Raw genomic sequence first — 22,178 nt, 5'->3', positions numbered from 1 at the left:
AGTGCTCTAAAGTGTACAATTCTTGCCTGATTTTTATGAAACTTATATCATAGGTTTATATCAGCAATGTCTTTGACAAATTTTGAAAGTGAGTGCCATTCAATTATTTTTAAATGAGTTATGTCCCTTGGAAACATTAAATAAATGTAAAATTGCATTGTTAGCGCCCTCATGTGTACAATTCTTGCCAGATCTTTATGAAACTTAAATCATAGGTTAATATTAGCAATGTCTTTGACAAGTTTGAAAAATCAGTGCCGATCAAAAATTTTAAAAAGTTATGTCCCTTGGAAATATTAATTATATGGATAATTGCCTTATGAGCGCTCTAATGTGTACAATTCTTGTCAGATTTTTATGAAATTTATATTATAGGTTTATATCATCAATGTCTTTGACGAGTTCGAAAATCAGTGCCAATCAATTATTTTTAAAAGAGTTATGCCCCTTGGAAACATTAATGATATTGAAAAATGCATTGTTAGCGCTCTCATTTGTTCAATTCTTGCCAGATTTTTATGAAACTTATATCATAGGTTTATATCAGCAATGTCTTTGACAAGTTTGAAAATCAGTCCTGATCAATTATTTTTTAAAGAGTTATGCCCCTTGGAAATATTAATTATTATGGAAATCACATTGCATTTGCTCTGAAGCCTTCATTTCTAAAAGATATTAATAAAAAGTTTTATAGAAAAAAAAAAGTGCTTATTTTAGTTATTGCCCTTGTACCTTGGATAGATAAAATATGTGCAACGCGGTGGACATTGGAACTCTGTTCTTTTATTCAGAATTGAATGTGGGGAAAATGAGCATTTTTTTGGCTGTACCTACATTCTGCTTTTTTTTCAGATCAAAGCTGACATCTGTGATGGAATCTATTCCTAAAAGTAAGAAGAACAAAAGGTGTAATCTTCATTCCTTAGAGACCCATAAGACAAGAACACCAGGGTACGTCATGTATGTTTGATAATTAACAAAAAACTGTTTGGGATTTTATTGTGATTAGTAACAGACAAAAAGATCATAGGTTCAAAATGTGAAGTGATTGCTTTTACAAAGACCTTAAGCAAATTATTCATCAAAATATTTATCAATAAAAAGTAGAAAAAATAAACAATAAACATGTGCTTTATTAACTATATAACACAGTACCTTATTAACTAGATGATACCCATGCGTGCAAGTGTCTTAACCAGATTTGATGATGATGATGGATGGCTGCTTAATGTCCAGTGGCAAATTAATATGCATATTCAGGACGAAAACATGTTAATGTAATATGAATATTAACCCTGCTTTGTACTAGACCGACACACTGAGCCGGATTTTTAACGTGGTAGTTCACAAGGTAACAGTCTGCAGGAAGTTATGTCACCTTACCCGAGCACATTATTCTGACTCTGAGCCGACCAGTCTTTGCTCTTACTCCTTAATGCCGTGTGCTTAGTGGAGAAGCAGCAAATACCAATTTTAAAGTCTTTGGTTTAACCTGGCGAGACCACCAGATTCGACACCTAATTGTTAGATGCAAAATGATTTCATGCTAAATTAAATGAGTGTTATTATCAGTTAAACACTTCTGCACATAATAAATTAGAAAATATGATGATTCCTGCCATTTGATAGAATGAACACTGTAAATAAATTTGGAATCACTCGTAATTTATGATTAACTTCAAACTTCCAGTTGTTATTTTGTTTCTCAAAATTGAAAGTAGGGTGGTCGGATTCCTGAGAAACTTTTATAACACAAATGGGTTCCATTTTTTTTTTAAAGATTTTTTCCTGCTCCAATGTCGTTTTCTTGTCTGGAACATGTAATTTATGTTGTTGGCCAAAAAAAAAAAATTCCTAACTACCTACCCAACCCTACAAGGCATGGGTAGGCAACATCAAACAAAGAATTTTTTAAGAGTGGCCTTATTCAAATCATTTCAATTTTTATACGACCGCAAAAATTTTTGCGGTCGTATATTGGTATGACGTCGTCGTCGTCGTCCGAAGACACATTGGTTTTCGCACTCTAACTTTAGTTAAGTGAATGGATCTCTATGAAATTTTACCATAAGGTTCAATACCACAAAAGAAAGGTGGGGATTGATTTTGGGGGTTATGGTACCAACAGTTAAGGAATTAGGGGCCAAAAAGGGGCCAAAAATAAGCATTTTTGTAACTTCCAGACATAACTTGTGTGTTAGTGTATGGATCTCTCTGACATTGTACCACAAGGTTCCATATCACAAAGGGAATGCTGGGATTAATTTTGGGGGTAATTGCCTCAAAATATTAGGAATTAGGGGCCAAAAAAGGGGCAAAAAACAAGCATTTTTCTAATTTCATGACAATAACTTGTGTTAAAGTGTATGGATCTTTCTGAAATTGTACTACAAGGTTCCATATCACAAAGGGAAAGCTGGAATTGAGTTTGGGGGTAATTGCCTGAAACGTTTAGGAATAAGGGGCCAAAAAGGGGCCAAAAAACACATTTTTCTAGTTTCCAGACAATAACTTGTGTTCAAGTGTATGGATCTCTCTGAAATTGTACTGCAAGGTACCATACCACAAAGGGAAGGCTGGGATTGAGTTTGGGGGTGATGAATCATAAGGGGGTTAAAAAAATGTGGGGGGGGGGGGATTTTTTTTTTTTTCCTTTTTTTTTTCTTATAAAGTTTTCCATTTTAAGTTGGTTATTTCTGATTTATATTTAAAAGCAAGTAATAATGATATGGTAGGAGATACACACCAAACAGGATGTGTAAATTATTATAAATAAGTATTGTGCAATAGCAAGAAATTTTCAATTGCACAGTATTGCACAATAGCAAGAAATCTTCAATTGCACAGCATTGTGCAATAGCAAGAAATCTTCAATTGCACAGTATTGCGCAATAGCAAGAAATATTCAATAGCACAATATTGCGCAATAGCAAGAAATTGTCAATTGTACAGTATTGCGCAATAGCAAGAAATATTCAATTGCACAGTATTGTGCAAAAGAAGATACTTCGTATAAATTGCTTATTTCTTGATCAATTTCAATGGGATTTTATTCTTGAATTCTTGGGGTTCTTTAATATGCTGAATCTAACCGTGTATTTAGTTTTTGGATTTTGGGCCCCGTTTTTAAATAGGTCCACATTGAGGTCTAAAGGGTCCAAAATTAAACTTTGTTTGATTTCATCAAAAATTGAATTATTGGGGTTCTTTGATATGCCGAATCTAACCATGTATTTAGATTCTTAATTTTTGGTTCCGTTTTCAAATTGGTCTACATTAAGGTCCAAAGGGTCCAAAATTAAACTTAGTTTGATTTTAACAAAAATTGAATTCTTAGGGTTCTTTGATATGCTGAATCTAAACATGTATTTAGACTTTTGATTTTTGGGCCCCGTTATCAACTTTGTCCACATTGAGGTCAAAAGGGTCCAAAATTAAACTTTGTTTGATTTCATCAAAAATTTAATTCTTGGGGTTCTTTGATATACTGAATCTAACCATGTATTTAGATTTTTGATTTTTGGGCCCCTTATCAACTTTGTCCACATTGAGGTCAAAAGGGTCCAAAATTAAACTTTGTTTGATTTCATCAAAAATTGAATTCTTGGGGTTCTTTGATATGCTGAATCTAACCATGTATTTAGATTTTGGATATTGGACCATAATAGGTGAATGTCCAATTTAAAATTTTTAAGTTCTAAGACCACATTCATTCTGTGTCAGAAACCTATGATGTGTCAAATATTTAATCACAATCCAAATGCAAAGCTGTATCAAGCTTTAATGTTGTGTCCATACTTGCCCCAACTGTTCAGGGTTCGACCTCTGTGGTCGTATCAAGCTGCGCCCTGCAGAGCATTTTATTGGTTATTATCTTTAATATTATTATAGATAGAGATAAACTGTAAACAGCAATAATGTTCATGATGTCATTTACACCAATTCTCAACCGGTGTAACTCATTCATGAAAAACAACTCTAGATTGGTTTATGAATTGAAAAAAGGACCATAACTTTCAAGTCATCTCAAAATGAACTAAAGTGTGTGAACACATTTCAATATCCTTGGTAGGCACATTGTAAGTGTGTATGGGATAACTTCTTGAGTAAATTGATAGATCATTGAACATAATAATGTACAAAATGTACACAAATATTACATAAAAAATCTTTATCATATATAATTTATATAATTTTGAGAGGGAAAATATGACATCATGGTAAGTACTTAAATTCTTTGGAAATATTACTAAAAGCAAACTATTTTACATAATTTCAGTGTAAAACATTTATGAAAATGTAGTATACATGTAAACATAATGTGCCCTTTTATTTTCATGCTGTTGGTAAATACATTTTCAAATAAGTCATTGGTGACCTCATCTTCTCAAATGATATTAATTACAATAATGGAAAAAAGAAAAACATGTCTGTTTCAGAAGCTGGATAGATATATGGGATTTATTAGCTCAAGATTGCAGAGAAGAAGTAGTGCTAGTAGATGCAGATGGTCTCTTGGATACACTTGAAAATTATCTTAGAAAACACAGGTAATTGTTATCTATACTACTAAAATAACGAGGTATAATTTGTTAGCTGGCATGACGTAAAAAAGGACGAATCAAAGAGTTCAACTTTATATAGGAAAATGGTGCTGATTAAAAATTACACCATTCCACGCCCTTTTGTTTTCCACATAATTAATATTACCAATAATTAACGAGTTCCAGGTCGATGGGTTCAAACAAAGATTTTTAAAGCAGAGAAAACTGTGCACCTTATAATCAGCAGGTGTATTCTAGTATAGATGTATAAACAAGGAATTATTTGAATCTGGAATAATTTTAAATTGTGGAAAATTGATAAGAAATGTATGATGAAAACTAACCTAATTTAGGAGGGTTAAATAATTCCTTGTTTATACATCTGTACTAATGCATGGCTAACCCTCCTAAATTAGGTTAGTGTTCATCATACATTTGTTCCAGATTCAAATAAGGGGGTTTATTATTTCATACTGAAATATCAGTGAATGTAAAATTAACCTAAGACATGCATGCCTTAGCCATGTGTGCATAGCTAACCCTATTTAATTGGGTTAGTTTTCATCATACATTTCTTTTCAATTTTCAAGAATTCAAAATTATTCCAGATTCAAATAATTCTGTGTTTATAGATGATAATATATGGTATGAGTGTTTATCATAACAAGAATATGTGTTGCATGAAGAAATTTGAAGGAAGGAAGGATTGTTTTTTTAAGAAACAAAGTATAAAGGTGTAAACAAAAAACTGACCTAAAGTTGAAATTTTTACTTATTTTATGTTTTGTAGAGGAGGTATTTTTTGCAAAATTGGCCCCTATTGTGTTTTGATTAATTGATAACATTAACTTTAGGTCCAGTGGCATATAAGTTTTTAAATGACCGCAAAAAATTTGCGTTCGTATAGTGCTATCATGTCGTCCTTGTCATGGTCCTCATCCGAACACACATTTGGTTTCCGGACAATAACTTTAGTTTAAGTGAATGGATCTCTATGAAATTTTACCAGAAGGTTCAATACCACAAAAGGAAGGTTGGGATTGATTTTGGGGGTTATGGTAACAACAGTTAAGGAATTAGGGGCCAAAAAGGGGCCAAAAAGAAGCATTTTTATACACCCGTCAATTTTTGACGGGACGTATTATGGTATACAAATGTCCGGTGTCCGTCTGTCTGTCCGTCTGTCCATCTGTCTGTCCCGCGTAAACATGTCGCACCGTAACTTGAGAATGACTTATCCAAATTTCATGAAACTTAACATAGTAGTTTCTTATGATGGTCAAACGATCTGTATACTTTTTGGTGAAAATAAGATTAAAACTTTTTGAGTTACGGGACTTAGTAACTAAAACAGGTGTGTGTTTTTTTTCACATGTCGCGCCGTATCTCAAAAACAATTTATGATTATTGCTTAAAACTTTACACACTTCTTAGTTATATTAATCTTAAGATCTGTATACTTTTCAGTGATGATTCAACATTTTATTTTAGAGATATTGAGTATTTTGTTAAAAAAGGGGGAGGGGTTTTTCACATGTCGTGCCGTATCTCAAAAACAGTTTATGATTATTGCTTAAAACTTTACACACTTCTTAGTTATATTAACCTCAAGATCTATATACTTTTTGGTGATGATTCAAACTTTTATTTTTGAGTTATTGAGTATTTTGTAAAAAAAGGGGGAGGAGTTTTTCACATATCGTGCGGTATCTCAAAAACGATTTATGATTATTGCTTAAAATTTTACACACTTCTTAGTTATATTAATCTAAAGATCTGTATACTTTTTGGTTTTGATTCAAATTTTATTTTTGAGATATTGATTTTTTTTTTTAAAAGGGGGGTTTTCACATGTCGCGCCGTATCTCAAAAAGGATTTATGATTATTGCTTAAAATTTTACACACTTCTTAGTTATATTAATCTAAAGATCTGTATACTTTTTGGTTTTGATTCAAAATTTTATTTTAGAGATATTGAAACGATTTATGATTATTGCTTAAAATTTTACACAATTCTTAGTTATATTAATCTAAAGATCTGTATACTTTTTGGTTTTGATTCAAAATTTTATTTTAGAGATATTGAGTTTTTTTAAAAAAAAAGGGGGTTTTCGCATGTCACGCCGTATGTCAGAAACTATTTATGCTTATTGCATAAAAATTCAAACACAAGACGAAGGGCGTATCATGCGCTCATGGCGCAGCTGTTTATTGTAGTTTCCAGACAATAACTTGTGTAAGTGTATGGATCTCTCTGAAATTGTACCACAAGGTTCCATATCACAAAGGAAAGGCTGGGATTGAGTTTGGGGGTAATTGCCCCAAACGTTCAGGAATTAGGGGCAAAAAAGGGGCCAAAAACAAGCATTTTTATACGCCCGTCAAATTTTTGACGGGACGTATTATGTTATACAAATGTCTGGCGTCCGTCCGTCTGTCTGTCTGTCTGTCCGTCTGTACGTCTGTCTGTCTGGCGTAAACATGTCGCACCGTAACTCTAGAATGACTTATCCAAATTTCATGAAACTTAAAATAGTTGTTTCTTATGATGGTCAAACGATCTGTATACTTTTTGGTGAAAATAAGATTAAAACTTTTTGAGTTACGGGACTTAGTAACTAAAACAGGTGTGTGTTTTTTTTCACATGTCGCGCCGTATCTCAAAAACAATTTATGATTATTGCTTAAAACTTTACACACTTCTTAGTTATATTAATCTTAAGATCTCTATACTTTTTGGTGATGATTCAAAATTTTATTTTTGAGTTATTGAGTATTTTGTTAAAAAGGGGGAGGGGTTTTTCACATGTCGCGCCGTATCTCAAAAACAGTTAATGATTATTGCTTAAAACTTTACACACTTCTTAGTTATATTAACCTTAAGATCTGTATACTTTTTGGTGATGATTCAAAATTTTATTTTTGAGTTATTGAGTATTTTGTAAAAAAAGGGGGAGGGGTTTTTCACATGTCGCGCCATATCTCAAAAATGATTTATGATTATTGCTTAAAATTTTACACACTTCTTAGTTATATTAATCTAAAGATCTGTATACTTTTTGGTTTTGATTCAAAATTTTATTTTGAGATATTGATTTTTTTTTTTTTAAAAGGGGTGTTTTCACATGTCGCGCCGTATCTCAAAAACGATTTATGATTATTGCTTAAAATTTTACACACTTCTTAGTTATATTAATCTAAAGATCTGTATACTTTTTGGTTTTGATTCAAAATTTTATTTTATAGATATTGAGTTTTTTGTAAAAAAAAAAGAACGGGGTTTTCGCATGTCACGCCGTATGTCAGAAACTATTTATGCTTATTGCATAAAAATTCACACACAAGACGACGGGCGTATTATGCGCTCATGGCGCAGCTGTTTATTCTAGTTTCCAGACAATAACTTGTGTTTAAGTGTATGGATCTCTAACTTTAGTTTGCCTCAACCAAATGTTATGAAACTTATACATAATGCTAATTACGATATAACACAGATCAAGTTTTGAATTTGGATGGCGTCACTTTTACCATTCTTGAGTTATGTCCCTTTATAAAGCTATATGCAAGCGGGGGCATCATCTGTGTCCCATGGACACATTCTCCATTTATTTTTTGTCCGCCTTGACGGAGTCAAAATGCGAGACATAGGTATGCTGTTTCCGGTGCCAGCGAAGGTGGTGGTGGCGTCAACAATGTATTAGTTTGTGATTAGGTCTAGTTCATGGTGAACCACTAGTGGTAGGTCAGTGATATTTGGTCTGCAGTTGTATTTGCATTGGCACATCTCATTACCATGGAGATTGTTTGGCCCCGCCCCATCAGTCAAGGTCTATTGACTTTGAAACTTTGCTTAGTTTACATGTATTAGTTTGTGATTAGGTCAGTTTATTGGGAACCACTAGTGGTAGGTCAATGATATTTGGTATGCAGTTGTATTGGCATTGGCACATCTCATTACCATGGAGATTATTTGGCCCCGCCCCCTCAGTCAAGGTCTATTGACTTTGAAACTTTGCTTAGTTTTCATGTATTAGTTTGTGATTAGGTCTGTTTATGGGGAACCACTAGTGGTAGGTCAATGATATTTGGTATGCAGTTGTATAAGCATTGGCATATCTCATTTCCATAGAGATTATTTGGTCCTGCCCCCTCATTCATGGTCTATTGACTTTGAAACTTTTGCTTAGTTTTCATGTATTAGTTTGTGATTAGGTCAGTGTAAGGGGAACTGTTAGTGGTAGGTCAATGATAATTGGTATGCAGTTGTATAAGCATTAACACATCTCATTTCCATGGAGAATATTTGGTCGTTACCCCTCAGTCATGGTCTATTGACTTTGAAACTTTTACTTAGTTTACATGTATTAGTTTGTGATTAGGTCAGTTTAAGATGAACCACTTATGTTAAGTCAATGATATTTGTATGCAAACGTATTGGCATTTGCAAGTTTCATTTCCATGGAGATTATATAACCCCACCCCCTAATTATGGTTCATTGACTTTGAAACTTTTACATAGTTTACAAGTTAGTGTTTGTGTTTAGGTTTGTTTAAAGGGAACGACTTATGAAAAGTCAATGGTATTTGGTTTACAGTTGTATTAGCATTGGCACATCTCATTTCCATGCAGATTGTTTAGCCCTGTACCTTCAGTCATGGTTCATTGACCTTGAATATTTGCATAACTTACATGTTAAAGTATTGCTATTTTAATTTCAACATTTGCATTATCAAAATAACAAATAGGCGAGACATATCTCTGTGTTAACAGTTTATTATTAATCTATGACATGAGATTTTGAGATCTAGAACATGTTGAAAAATGTCATTATACTATTGGATAGCGTCACTTTTACAGTTCTCTAGTTATGTCCCTTTATCACGTTATATGTAAACAGGGGCATCATTTGTGTCCCATGTACACATTCTCCATTTATTTTGTAGGTAGGTCATAGGTCAATTTAAAAGTACCTAAGATATACATGCTATAAAAAGGACAGACAATTTGTTAAAAGTTTCATGGGGCTTGGTGGCCAAGTGGTCTAGGTAGTTGAACTACTGTATTCAGTTTTCTCCACCAATTATGGCAATAGAAACTGACTGCCACTAAATAGCTAATGGTGCTGAAACAAGTGAAAAATGGCGTTAAACACCTATCAATCAATCAATCAGATCTTTATCACTCTTATGATGAGTGGAAAAAAAAAATCCCTATTGATTTTAGGTCATTTGCAATTGGTTAAACATGTTCATGATGTTAAAGGCTACAAATTAGATAAAAAAAATTAAAATATGGTTTTGTTTCAACTTTCGTAAAAATAAGCACAAAAACACTGCTGATATATTATTGTCTTGCACAACACAAATCAAGATTGACTATGGGAGGTGTCACATTTACTGTTCTAGAGTTATGCCCCTTTACAAATGGAAAAATTGAAGAATTTTTCATTCCGTTCTCTAACTTAAGTTTGCCTCAACCAAATGTTATGAAACTTATACACACTGCTTATTATCACAAAACTCAGATCAAGTTTGAATATGGGTGGCGTCACTTTTACCATTCTTGAGTTATGTCCCTTTATAACACTATATGCAAGCAGGGGCATCATCTGTGTCCCATGGACACATTCTCCATTTATTTTTTATTAATCTATGACACGAGATTTTCAGATCTAGAACATGTTGAACAAGAATGTGTCCATAGTACACGGATGCCCCACTCGCACTATCATTTTCTATGTTCAGTGGACTGTGAAATTGGGGTAAAAACTCTAATTTGGCATTAAAATTAGAAAGATCATAGCATAGGGAACATGTGTACTAAGTTTCAAGTTGATTGGACTTCAACTTCACAGGGCTCACACTACTTCAGAATCATAGGGAGAAGTGGTGAGATTTGAAAGAGAAGTGCTACTTAGCGCAATGTGCTACAATGTTTTGATTTTACTAAAGTATAAAGGGTCATATGTAAATAATGTTCTTTTTATATTGTTCAATTCATATCTGAGTATACAATTAAATTAACAGTTCAAATTTAAAGTTGTTTAAGTTTAGATTCTTGTGAGAAACTACCAACTAAATATCTAGCACTAAAAAGAATTTTTGTTTATGTCAAAAAGGTAAAGAAATTATAATATATGAATTACAATTCAATTAAAAACTATCTTGTTTATCATGTTTATGAAATTCAGTGTTTCTCATCAAAAGATATACAAAGTTTAGCTGGGCCATAATATATTGATATTAGTAGTTAAGCAACTTAAATCAATATTTTGAAACAATCCATATAAATTATATGGAATTATATACATTAATCAATTAGATCTAACCATAAGTCTGTTAATGCGTGTGGAATGCGTAATTTTTATACGACCGCAAAAATTTTTGCAGTCGTATATTGGTATGACGTTGGCGTCGTCGTCGTCATCGTCCGAAGACACATTGGTTTTCGCACTCTAACTTTAGTTTAAGTGAATGGATCTCTATGAAAATTTACCATAAGGTTCAATACCACAAAAGGAAGGTTGGGATTGATTTTGGGGGTTATGATACTAACAGTTAAGGAATTAGGGGCCAAAAATAAGCATTTTTCTAGTTTCCAGACAATAACTTGTGTTCAAGTGTATGGATCTCTCTGAAATTGTACCACAAGGTTCAATATTACACAGGGAATGCTTGGATTGATTTTGGGGGTTATGGTACCAACAGTTAAGGAATTAGGGGCCAAAAATAAGCATTTGCCTCAAAATTTTAGGAATTAGGGGCAAAAAAAGGGGCAAAAAAGCAAGCATTTTTCTAGTTTCATGACAATAACTTGTGTGTAAGTGTATGGATATTTCTGAAATTGTACTACAAGGTTCCATATCACAAAGGGACAGCTGGAATTGAGTTTGGGGGTAATTGCCCAAAACGTTTAGGAATTGGGGGCCAAAAAGGGGCCAAAAAACACATTTTTCTAGTTTCCAGACAATAACTTGTGTTCAAGTGTATGGATCTCTCTGAAATTGTACTGCAAGGTACCATACCACAAAGGGAAGGCTGGGATTGAGTTTGGGGGTGATGAATCATAAGGGGGTTCAAAAAATTAGGGGGGGGGATTTTTTTTATTTTTCCTTTTTTCTTTTTTTCCTTTTTTTTTTTCTTTTAAAAATTTCCATTTCATTTTAAGTTCGTTATTTCTGATTTATATTTAAAAGCAAATAATAATGATATGGTAGGAGATACACACCAAACAGGATGTGTAAATTATTATATAATAAGTTATGTTCCAGTATACATGTACATGTTGACTTTTGTTGAATGTCCCTTTGGTATCTTTCACCTCTCCTTTACCATGTTTACCTCAATCAATTGCATGCAGAAAAGTAGGTCCATAACAAAATTGGTCTTGTTTTTAAAGACTTATTAAATAGACTTATAGAAAATAATTTGTAAATCACATATCACATTTATTTACCTTAACTTTGAATGTGTGACAGGCAGGTTGATGACAGGAAATATTTGTAATGACAAATTTAAACATCAATATTTTTTGTAGGTTTTGTTCAGAATGTAAGTCAAAAGTGCTGAGAGCTTACAGTATTTTGGTTGGAGATTTGGACTGTACTAAAGAGAAGGGTTATTGTGCTGCCTTGTATGAAGGTTTACGATGTTGTCCTCAGGAACGCCACATCCATATGCTCTGTGATACAGATTTCATAGCTCATTTGATAGGCAGGGCAGAGCCAGAGCTAGCTGGAGGGTAATACTGTCAAATTATAGAATTGTTGCAATATTTTTTGATAAAAATAATCATGATAAATTGAAGTGCTTTGGTAGATAAGTAAGTAAAGGGTGGTAATTAATGTAAGACACATTCTGATAGAATTTACAATGCAATAAATGAAAATGATTCACAAAGTCATCTCTCAATTCAATACAAATCTTGTGTACAATATAGAATTCTCTTTCTCTGTAACTATTTGCTTACTGGTAATATTATCAAGCAAAGATGAACATTTGCCCCTAAAAATTCTATTTAGTTTTCATGTTGCACCTAAGAGTGTTCAGTGTCCATGTCCCTGTGGCATTCCAACTGATGCTATACAATCATTTTTTGCTAACACAGTTTTATTGTCTCATCTTTCGTCGCAGTATGCGAGACATAGGAATTACTATATGGCGGCAGCGGCGGCGTAAACTATTTGTATAAAGCTTTATATTTCAGAAGGTAGAAGACCTGGATGCTTCATATCTTGTATGCAGATACCATAGGTTACAAAGTTTCCGTCAATCATATGTCCATTGTCCTTGACCTCGTTTTCATGGTTCAGCAACTGCTTGAAAAAAGAATTTGAGTTTTTTTGTCATGTGAATTTCTCACTTATTATGAGTAATAGGATAACTATATTTGGTATATGGGTTCCTTGCAACGTCTACATGTCCGTCAGATAGAGTTCACCTGACCTGGACCTCATTTAATGGATCAGTGATCAAGGTTAAAGTTACGTGATTAGGTCCGTTTCTCAAATACTATAAGCAGTAGGTCAACTATATTTGGTGTATGGAATGATTGTAATGGGTACATGTCAGTCTGGCAGGTTTCATCCAACCTTGACTTCATTTTCATGGTTCATTGGTCATAGTCCGAGATTACTCTGACGTCCAACGGCTGTTTTGCCAGACAAGCTGGGGCCGTGGGACGTCAGAGCTCGTCCCATATCAAAAAGTGGATATTTGCCCGTCCAAAATAGATGCGCTGCTTTGTCGCTTCTGGTGCCAACGGACGGCCTTGGAATTATATAAATCGGGTATCAATTTGTTCATTTTTTTCTCATCACTTGGCTTCCGTGGTCTGTCGTCGTCGTTGTCGTCGTCGTTAGCTTTTTACAAAAATCTTCTCCTCTGAAACCACTGGGCCAATTTTAACCAAACTTGGCCACAATCATCATTAGGGTATCTAGTTTAAAAAATGTGTCCGATGACCCCGCCAACCAACCAAGATGGCCGCCATGGCTAAAAATAGAACATAGGGGTAAAATGTAGATTTTGGCTTATATCTCTGAAACCAAAGCATTTAGAGGAAATCTGACATAGGGTAAAACTGATTATCAGGTCAAGATCTATCTGCCCTGAAATTTTCAGACAAATCTGACAACCTGTTGTTGGGTTGCTGCCCCTGAATTGGTAATTTTAAGGAAATTTTGCAGTTTTTATACGACCGGTCGTATATTGGTTTGACGTTGGCGTCATCGTCGTCAGCGTCGTCCGAAGACACATTGGTTTTCACACTCTAACTTTAGTTAAAGTGAATGGATCTCTATGAAATTTTACCAGAAGGTTCAATACCACAAAAGGAAGGTTTTTGAGGGTTATGGTACCAACAGTTAAGGAATTAGGGACCAAAAAGGGGCCAAAAATAAGCATTTTTGTAACTTCCAGACATAACTTTTGTGTTAGTGTATGGATCTCTCTGACATTGTACCACAAGGTTCCATATCACACAGGGAATGCTGGGATTGATTTTGGGGGTAATTGCCTCAAAACATTAGGAATTAGGGGCCAAAAAAGGGGCAAAAAACAAGCATTTTTCTAGTTTCATGACAATAACTTGTGTGTAAGTGTATGGATCTTTCTGAAATTGTACTACAAGGTTCCATATCACAAAGGGAAAGCTGGAATTGAGTTTGGGGGTAATTGCCCAAAACGCTTAGGAATAAGGGGCCAAAAAGGGGCCAAAAATAAGCATTTTTCTAGTTTCCAGACAATAACTTGTGTTCAAGTGTATGGATCTCTCTGAAATTGTACCACAAGGTTCCATATCACACAGGGAATGCTGGGATTGATTTTGGGGGTAATTGCCTCAAAATATTAGGAATTAGGGGCCAAAAAAGGGGCAAAAAACAAGCATTTTTCTAGTTTCATGATAATAACTTGTGTGTAAGTGTATGGATCTTTCTGAAATTGTACTACAAGGTTCCATATCACAAAGGGAAAGCTGGAATTGAGTTTGGGGGTGATGAATCATAAGGGGGTTCAAAAAATTTGGGGGGGGGGATTTTTTTTCCCTTTTTTTTCTTTTTTTCCTTTTTTTTTTCTTTTAAAATTTTCCATTTTAAGTTGGTTATTTCTGTTTTATATTTAAAAGCAAATAATAATGATATGGTAGGAGATACACACCAAACAGGATGTGTAAATTATTATATAATAAGTATTGTGCAATAGCAAGAAATTTTCAATTGCACAGTATTGCGCAATAGCAAGAAATCTTCAATGGCACAGTATTGCGCAATAGCAAGAAATCTTCAATTGCACTGTATTGTGCAATAGCAAGAAATATCCAATTGCACAGTATTGTGCAAAAGAAGATACTTCGTATAAATTGCTTATTTCTTGATCAATTTCAATGGGGTTTTATTCTTGAATTCTTGGGGTTCTTTAATATGCTGAATCTAACCGTGTATTAAGTTTTTGGATTTTGGGCCCCGTTTTTAAATTGGTCCACATTGAGGTCCAAAGGGTCCAAAATTTAACTTTGTTTGATTTCATCAAAAATTGAATTATTGGGGTTCTTTGATATGCCGAATCTAACCGTGTATTTAGATTCTTAATTTTTGGTTCCGTTTTCAAATTGGTCTACATTAAGGTCCAAAGGGTCCAAAATTAAACTTAGTTTGATTTTAACAAAAATTGAATTTTTAGGGTTCTTTGATATGCTGAATCTAAACATGTATTTAGATTTTTGATTATGGGCCCAGTTTTCAAGTTGGTCCAAATCGGGGTCCAAAATTAAACTTTGTTTGATTTCAACAAAAATTGAATATATGGGGTTCTTTGATATGCTGAATCTAACCATGTATTTAGATTTTTGATTTTTGGGCCCCGTTATCAACTTTGTCCACATTGAGGTCAAAAGGGTCCAAAATTAAACTTTGTTTGATTTCATCAAAAATTGAATTCTTGGGGTTCTTTGACATGCTGAATCTAACCATGTATTTAGATTTTGGATATTGGACCATAATAGGTGAATGTCCAATTTAAAATTTTTAAGTTCTTAGACCACATTCATTCTGTGTCAGAAACCTATGCTGTGTCAAATATTTAATCACAATCCAAATTCAGAGCTGTATCAAGCTTGAATGTTGTGTCCATACTTGCCCCAACTGTTCAGGGTTCGACCTCTGCGGTCGTATCAAGCTGCGCCCTGCGGAGCATTTTATTGACTTTTGGTCTGTTTTTCAAGTACTATAAGCAATAGGTCAACTATATTTGGTGTTTGGAATGATTGTAAGGTGTACATGTTTGTCTGTAAGGTATCATCTGACCTTGACCTCATTTTTATGGTTCAATGGTCAATGTTAAGTTTTTGTGTTTTGGTCTGTTTTTCAAATACTTATAGCAATAGGTCAGCTATATTTGGTGTATGGAATAATTGTATTAAGGTGCACATGTCTGTCTGGCAGATATCATCTGACCCTGACCCCATATTCATGGTTCATTTCAATGTTAAATTTTTGTGTTTTGGTCTGTTTTTCAATTAGCATTTGCAATAGGTCAACTATATTAGGTTTATAAAAAAATTGTAAGGTGTATACGTCTGTCTGACACAATTTATCTGACCTTGACCTCATTGTGATAGATTTTTATACGCCCGTTTACGGGACGTATTATGGTATACCGTTGTCCGTCTGTCCGTCCGTCCGTCTGTCCGTCTGTCCGTCCGTCTGTCCGTCGTCAACATGTCGGACATTAACTCAAGAATGCTTTAACCAATTTGCATAAAACTTTGGTGAATTGTTTATATCTATTGACGTGAGCTCCCTTTCGTTTTTTATAAAATTTAGATTTTACGTTTCCGAGTTATGGGGTTTTATTCATTAAAAAAAGGGGGATTTTCCAGTTTTCGGACAATAAGTCAAGAATGCTTTCACCAACTTGCAAGAAATTGTGGTGAATTGTTTATATCTATTAACATGAGCTCTCTTTTGATTTTTATAAATTTTAGATTTTACGTTTCCGAGTTACAGGGTTTTATCCATAAAAAAAGGGGGGATTTTTCAGTTTTCGGACAAAAACTGAAAAAAATGCTTTCAGCAATTCTTATGAAACTTTGGTGAATTGTTTGTATGTATTGATGTAAACTCTCTTTAGAATTTTATAAATTTTACATTTAACATTTCTGAGTTATGGGGTTTTATTCATTAAAAAAAGGGTGATTTTCCAGTTTTCAGACAATAACTCAAAAATGCTGTCACCAATTCTTATGAAACTTTGGTGAATTGTTTATATCTATTGATGTAAGCTCCCTTTTTATTTTCATAAATTTCTAATATGGCATTGAGAATTAATTGAACTTTATTTGTTTATAGTCTTGACAACAGATTTACTAAGTGTTGCACAACAGCAAGAAATTTTTAATTCAATATAAATTCAATTCATATAACCAATTTAAGTTCTTTGAATACATTTATTCAGAAACCTATAATATGTCAAATATTTAATTACAATCCAAATTCAGACCTGAATCAAGCTTGAATATTGTGTCCATTTCTGCCCCAACTGTTCAGGGTCGGACCTCTGCGGGCGTATCTAGCTGCGCTCAGCGAAGCAGTTTATTTAAAATGTTAAGTTTCTGTAATGCTTTTAGTAAAACCTTTCTCTTTCAGACTTTCAACATAAAATCAATGGTCAGTAAAACAGGCAAGACATTTTAGCGTGTGCACTCTTGTTTTAAAAAATACACACTGACATGTCTGATAAATCTATGTAAAACAAAATAGATAAGGGAATTGTTATGATTTGCAGATTTTTTGACATACGAATAAAGATTTTGACATCAACACACTTTTGTAATTTGTCACTGTATTGTAGAACTCGCAGAGATAGACATGCCAAAACTTTAGACATTGCCCAGGAAGAAGTGCTGACCTGCCTTGGTATACATGTGTATGAGAGGCTGCATAGAATAGCTCAAAAATTGAAGGAAGAGGAACAGACTTGGCAGATTCTATTCTTCCTTGGAGTGGATGCTCTAAAGAAAAGCTTTGAGGTCTATATGTGTTAAATTTGCTTGAACATTTTTAGTCTTGCTCTAAACAAAAGTTGTTAAGCTTAAAATGTTGAAAATAACTTACTATGACTTGACTTTAAGCGTTGCTGTCCACCTATTGCAGTTTATTCAATACTCTGACCAAATTGCAATTTTCATCAAACCAAACTGTTCAACAGGTCAGAAATTTAAACAAACTGCTGTACAGTTCATTCGTGAAAGTGCAAGGTGATAAAATAAAGCATACTTACAATCCTATAAGACTTTAATTCCACTTTGTTGATAATATGAAATTCATGAATTTCTATACCATTTTTCATATCACTTGGAGTCAGTCGTCTGTTGTCGTCCTTCGTCGTCTGTCTGTTAACTTTTACAAAAATCTTCTCCTCTGAAACTACTGGGCCAAATTTAACCAAACTTGGCCACAATCATCATTTGGGTATGTAGTTTAAAAAATGTGTCCAATGACCCCGCCTTCCAACCAAGATGGCCAACATGGCTAAAAATAGAACATAGGGGTAAAATTCAAGTTTTGTCTATCATTTTGAAAACTGTTATAAATAGAGAAAATCTGTCTGAAGTAAAAATGTTCAGAAAGATGAGCTCTACCAATTGTTCATATACGACAAAACTGTCAGACGACATCTTCTAGGAGTAATTGCCTTTAAATGACAAATTTTACCATTTCTATCATTTTTATACGACCGCAAAAAAATTTTGCGATCGTATATTGGTATGACGTTGGCGTCGTCATCATCCGAAGACACATTGGTTTACGCACACTAACTTTAGTTTATGTAAATGGATCTCTATGAAATTTTACCATAAGGTTCAATACCACAAAAGGAAGGTTGGGATAGATTTTGGGGGTTATGGTACCAACAGTTAAGGAATTAGGGGCCAAAAAGGGGCCAATAATAAGCATTTTTATACGACCGCAAAAATTAAAAAATTTTTGGTTGTATATTGGTATGACGTTGGCGTCGTCGTCGTCATCGTCCGGCGTCGTCGTCCGAAGACACATTGGTTTTCGCACTCTAACTTTAGTTTAAGTAAATGGATCTCCATGAAATTTTACCATAAGGTTCAATACCACGAAAGGAAGGTTGGGATTGATTTTGGGGGTTATGGTACCAACAGTTAAGGAATTAGGGGCCAAAAAGGGGCCAAAAATAAGCATTTTTGTAACTTCCAGACAATAACTTGTGTGTAAGTGTATGGATCTCTCTGACATTGTACCACAAGGTTCCATATCACAAAGGAAAGGCTGTAATTGATTTTGGGGGTAATTGCCTCAAAATTTTAGGAATTAGGGGCCAAAAAAGGGGCAAAAAACAAGCATTTTTCTAGTTTCATGACAATAACTTGTGTGTAAGTGTTTGGATATTTCTGAAATTGTACTACAAGGTTCCATATCACAATGGGAAAGCTGGAATTGAGTTTGGGGGTAATTGCCCGAAACGTTTAGGAATTGGGGGCCAAAAAGGGGCCAAAAATAAGCATTTTTCTAGTTTCCAGACAATAACTTGTGTTCAAGTGTATGGATCTCTCTGAAATTGTACTGCAAGGTACCATACCACAAAGGGAAGGCTGGGATTGAGTTTGGGGGTGATGAATCATAAGGGGGTTCAAAAAATTTGGGGGGGGATTTTTTTTTTTCTTTTTTTTTCTTTTTTTCCTTTTTTTTTTCTTTTAAAATTTTCCATTTTAAGTTGGTTATTTCTGATTAATATTTAAAAGCAAATAATAATGATATGGTAGGAGATACACACCAAACAGGATGTGTAAATTATTATCTAATAAGTATTGTGCAATAGCAAGAAATTTTCAATTGCACAGTATTGCACAATAGCAAGAAATCTTCAATTGCACAGTATTGCGCAATAGCAAGAAATCTTCAATTGCACAGTATTGCGCAATAGCAAGAAATATCCAATAGCACAATATTGCGCAATAGCAAGAAATTGTCAATTGCACAGTATTGCGCAATAGCAAGAAATATTCAATTGCACAGTATTGTGCAAAAGAAGATACTTCATATAAATTGCTTATTTCTTGATCAATTTCAATGGGGTTTTATTCTTGAATTCTTGGGGTTCTTTAATATGCTGAATCTAACCGTGTATTAAGTTTTTGGATTTTGGGCCCCGTTTTTGAATTGGTCCACATTGAGGTCCAAAGGGTCCAAAATTTAACTTTGTTTGATTTCATCAAAAATTGAATTATTGGGGTTCTTTGATATGCTGAATCTAACCGTGTATTTAGATTCTTAATTTTTGGTTCTGTTTTCAAATTGGTCTACATTAAGGTCCAAAGGGTCCAAAATTAAACTTAGTTTGATTTTAACAAAAATTGAATTTTTAGGGTTCTTTGATATGCTGAATCTAAACATGTATTTAGATTTTTGATTATGGGCCCAGTTTTCAAGTTGGTCCAAATCGGGGTCCAAAATTAAACTTTGTTTGATTTCAACAAAAATTGAATATATGGGGTTCTTTGATATGCTGAATCTAACCATGTATTTAGATTTTTGATTTTTGGGCCCCGTTATAAACTTTGTCCACATTGAGGTCAAAAGGGTCCAAAATTTAACTTTGTTTGATTTCATCAAAAATTGAATTATTGGGGTTCTTTGATATGCCGAATCTAACCGTGTATATAGATTCTTAATTTTTGGTTCCGTTTTCAAATTGGTCTACATTAAGGTCCAAAGGGTCCAAAATTAAACTTAGTTTGATTTTAACAAAAATTGAATTTTTAGGGTTCTTTGATATGCTGAATCTAAACATGTATTTAGATTTTTGATTATGGGCCCAGTTTTCAAGTTGGTCCAAATTGGGGTCCAAAATTAAACTTTGTTTGATTTCATCAAAAATTGAATTCTTGGGGTTCTTTGATATGCTGAATCTAACCATGTATTTAGATTTTGGATATTGGACCATAATAGGTGAATGTCCAATTTAAAATTTTTAAGTTCTTAGACCACATTCATTCTGTGTCAGAAACCTATGCTGTGTCAAATATTTAATCACAATCCAAATTCAGAGCTGTATCAAGCTTGAATGTTGTGTCCATACTTGCCCCAACTGTTCAGGGTTCGACCTCTGCGGTCGTATCAAGCTGCGCCCTGCGGAGCATTTTATTGTAACTTCCAGACATAACTTGTGTGTTAATGTATGGATCTCTCTGACATTGTACCACGAGATTCCATATCTCAAAGGGAATGCTGGGATTGATTTTGGGGGTAATTGCCTCAAAATTTTAGGAATTAAGGGCCAAAAAAGGGGCAAAAAACAAGCATTTTTACATGGACAAATACTGTAGTACAAAACATAATTTAAAGCAGTGTAAGGGAGATAAATCAAATACATCATTTGAATTACCTCCCTTACACTGCTTTTAAATTATGTATAAAGTAATGGTTAATGAACAATTAAGACAATTTAAAACAGTGTAAGGGAGGTAATCCACATATAACGTTTTGATTTCTTCCCTTACACTGCTTTTAAATTATGTTTAAAGAAATGCATATTTATAAAGGAAGACCAGAAAAATATCTGCAAATGTTGCAACTTTTTTTTTTTTTTACAAAAAAATCCATATGAAAGATTTGACACCATATTTTAAATTCTATTATAAAATAGATAAAGTTAGCACTATGGTAAATTTAAATGGGTAATAATTGTTGCAAATTCCATTGGAAATTTGAATTGAGATTATGACCATATCTTGAGGGAAAGAATTTTTGGGGGGAAATAGGGGGGTGGTGGTGGTGGGGGGGGGGGGGGGGGGGGGGGGGTAAAAAATTGTGAGGGGTCAATTTTTTCTCATTTCAGATTTTAGAAATTAAAAAGAATTATTCTTCAAATATTTTTTTTTTTTTCAAATTTCAAATATTGAAAAATTTCAAGAAGTAATCTTTAATTGCACAGTATGGCGCATTAGATTTGTAAAATCTTTGACCACATTTATTTATTTGTTATGCCAAATCTGACCGTGTATTTAGATTTTTATACGACCGCAAAAATTAACAATTTATTGGTCGTATATTGGTATGACGTTGGCTTCGTCGTTGTCATCCTCGTCCAGCGTCGTCGTCGTCGTCCGAAGACACATTGGTTTTCGCACTCTAACTTTAGTTTAAGGGAATGGATCTCCATGAAATTTTACCATAAGGTTCAATACCACAAAAGGAAGGTTTGGATTGATTTTGGGGGTTATGGTACCATTAGTTAAGGAATTAGGGGCCAAAAATAAGAATTTTTGTAACTTCCAGACATAACTTGTGTGTTAGTGTATGGATCTCTCTGACATTGTACCACAAGGTTCCATATCACAAAGAAAATGCTGGGATTGATTTTGGGGGTAATTGCCTCAAAATTTTAGAAATTAGGGGCCAAAAAAGGGGCAAAAAACAAGCATTTTTCTAGTTTCATGATAATAACTTGTGTGTAAGTGTATGGATCTTTCTGAAATTGAACTACAAGGTTCCATATCACAAAGGGAAAGCTGGAATTGAGTTTGGGGGTAATTGCCCAAAACGATAAGGAATAAGGGGCCAAAAATAGCATTTTTCTAGTTTCCAGACAATTACTTGTGTTCA

At 33.8% G+C, this 22,178-nt stretch overlaps 1 protein-coding gene across 1 annotated transcript in view; it reads left to right on the top strand.

Annotated features, from left to right (window-relative positions):
* The window catches only part of LOC127712434 (gametogenetin-binding protein 2-like), a 78,343-nt gene that overhangs the window by 28,062 nt on the left and 28,103 nt on the right, over positions 1-22,178 (top strand). Inside the window, exons 4-7 of the mRNA XM_052218875.1 lie at positions 853-951; positions 4,440-4,550; positions 12,083-12,286; positions 17,395-17,572. Of these exons, the coding sequence (XP_052074835.1) occupies positions 853-951; positions 4,440-4,550; positions 12,083-12,286; positions 17,395-17,572 (592 nt within the window). The remainder of the gene's footprint in view (positions 1-852; positions 952-4,439; positions 4,551-12,082; positions 12,287-17,394; positions 17,573-22,178) is intronic.

Source organism: Mytilus californianus, unplaced genomic scaffold, assembly GCF_021869535.1.
Source record: "Mytilus californianus isolate M0D057914Y unplaced genomic scaffold, xbMytCali1.0.p SCAF_8, whole genome shotgun sequence".
NCBI classification, from domain to species: Eukaryota; Metazoa; Mollusca; class Bivalvia; order Mytilida; family Mytilidae; genus Mytilus; species Mytilus californianus.
This window is presented reverse-complemented; position numbering and strand designations above follow the sequence as displayed.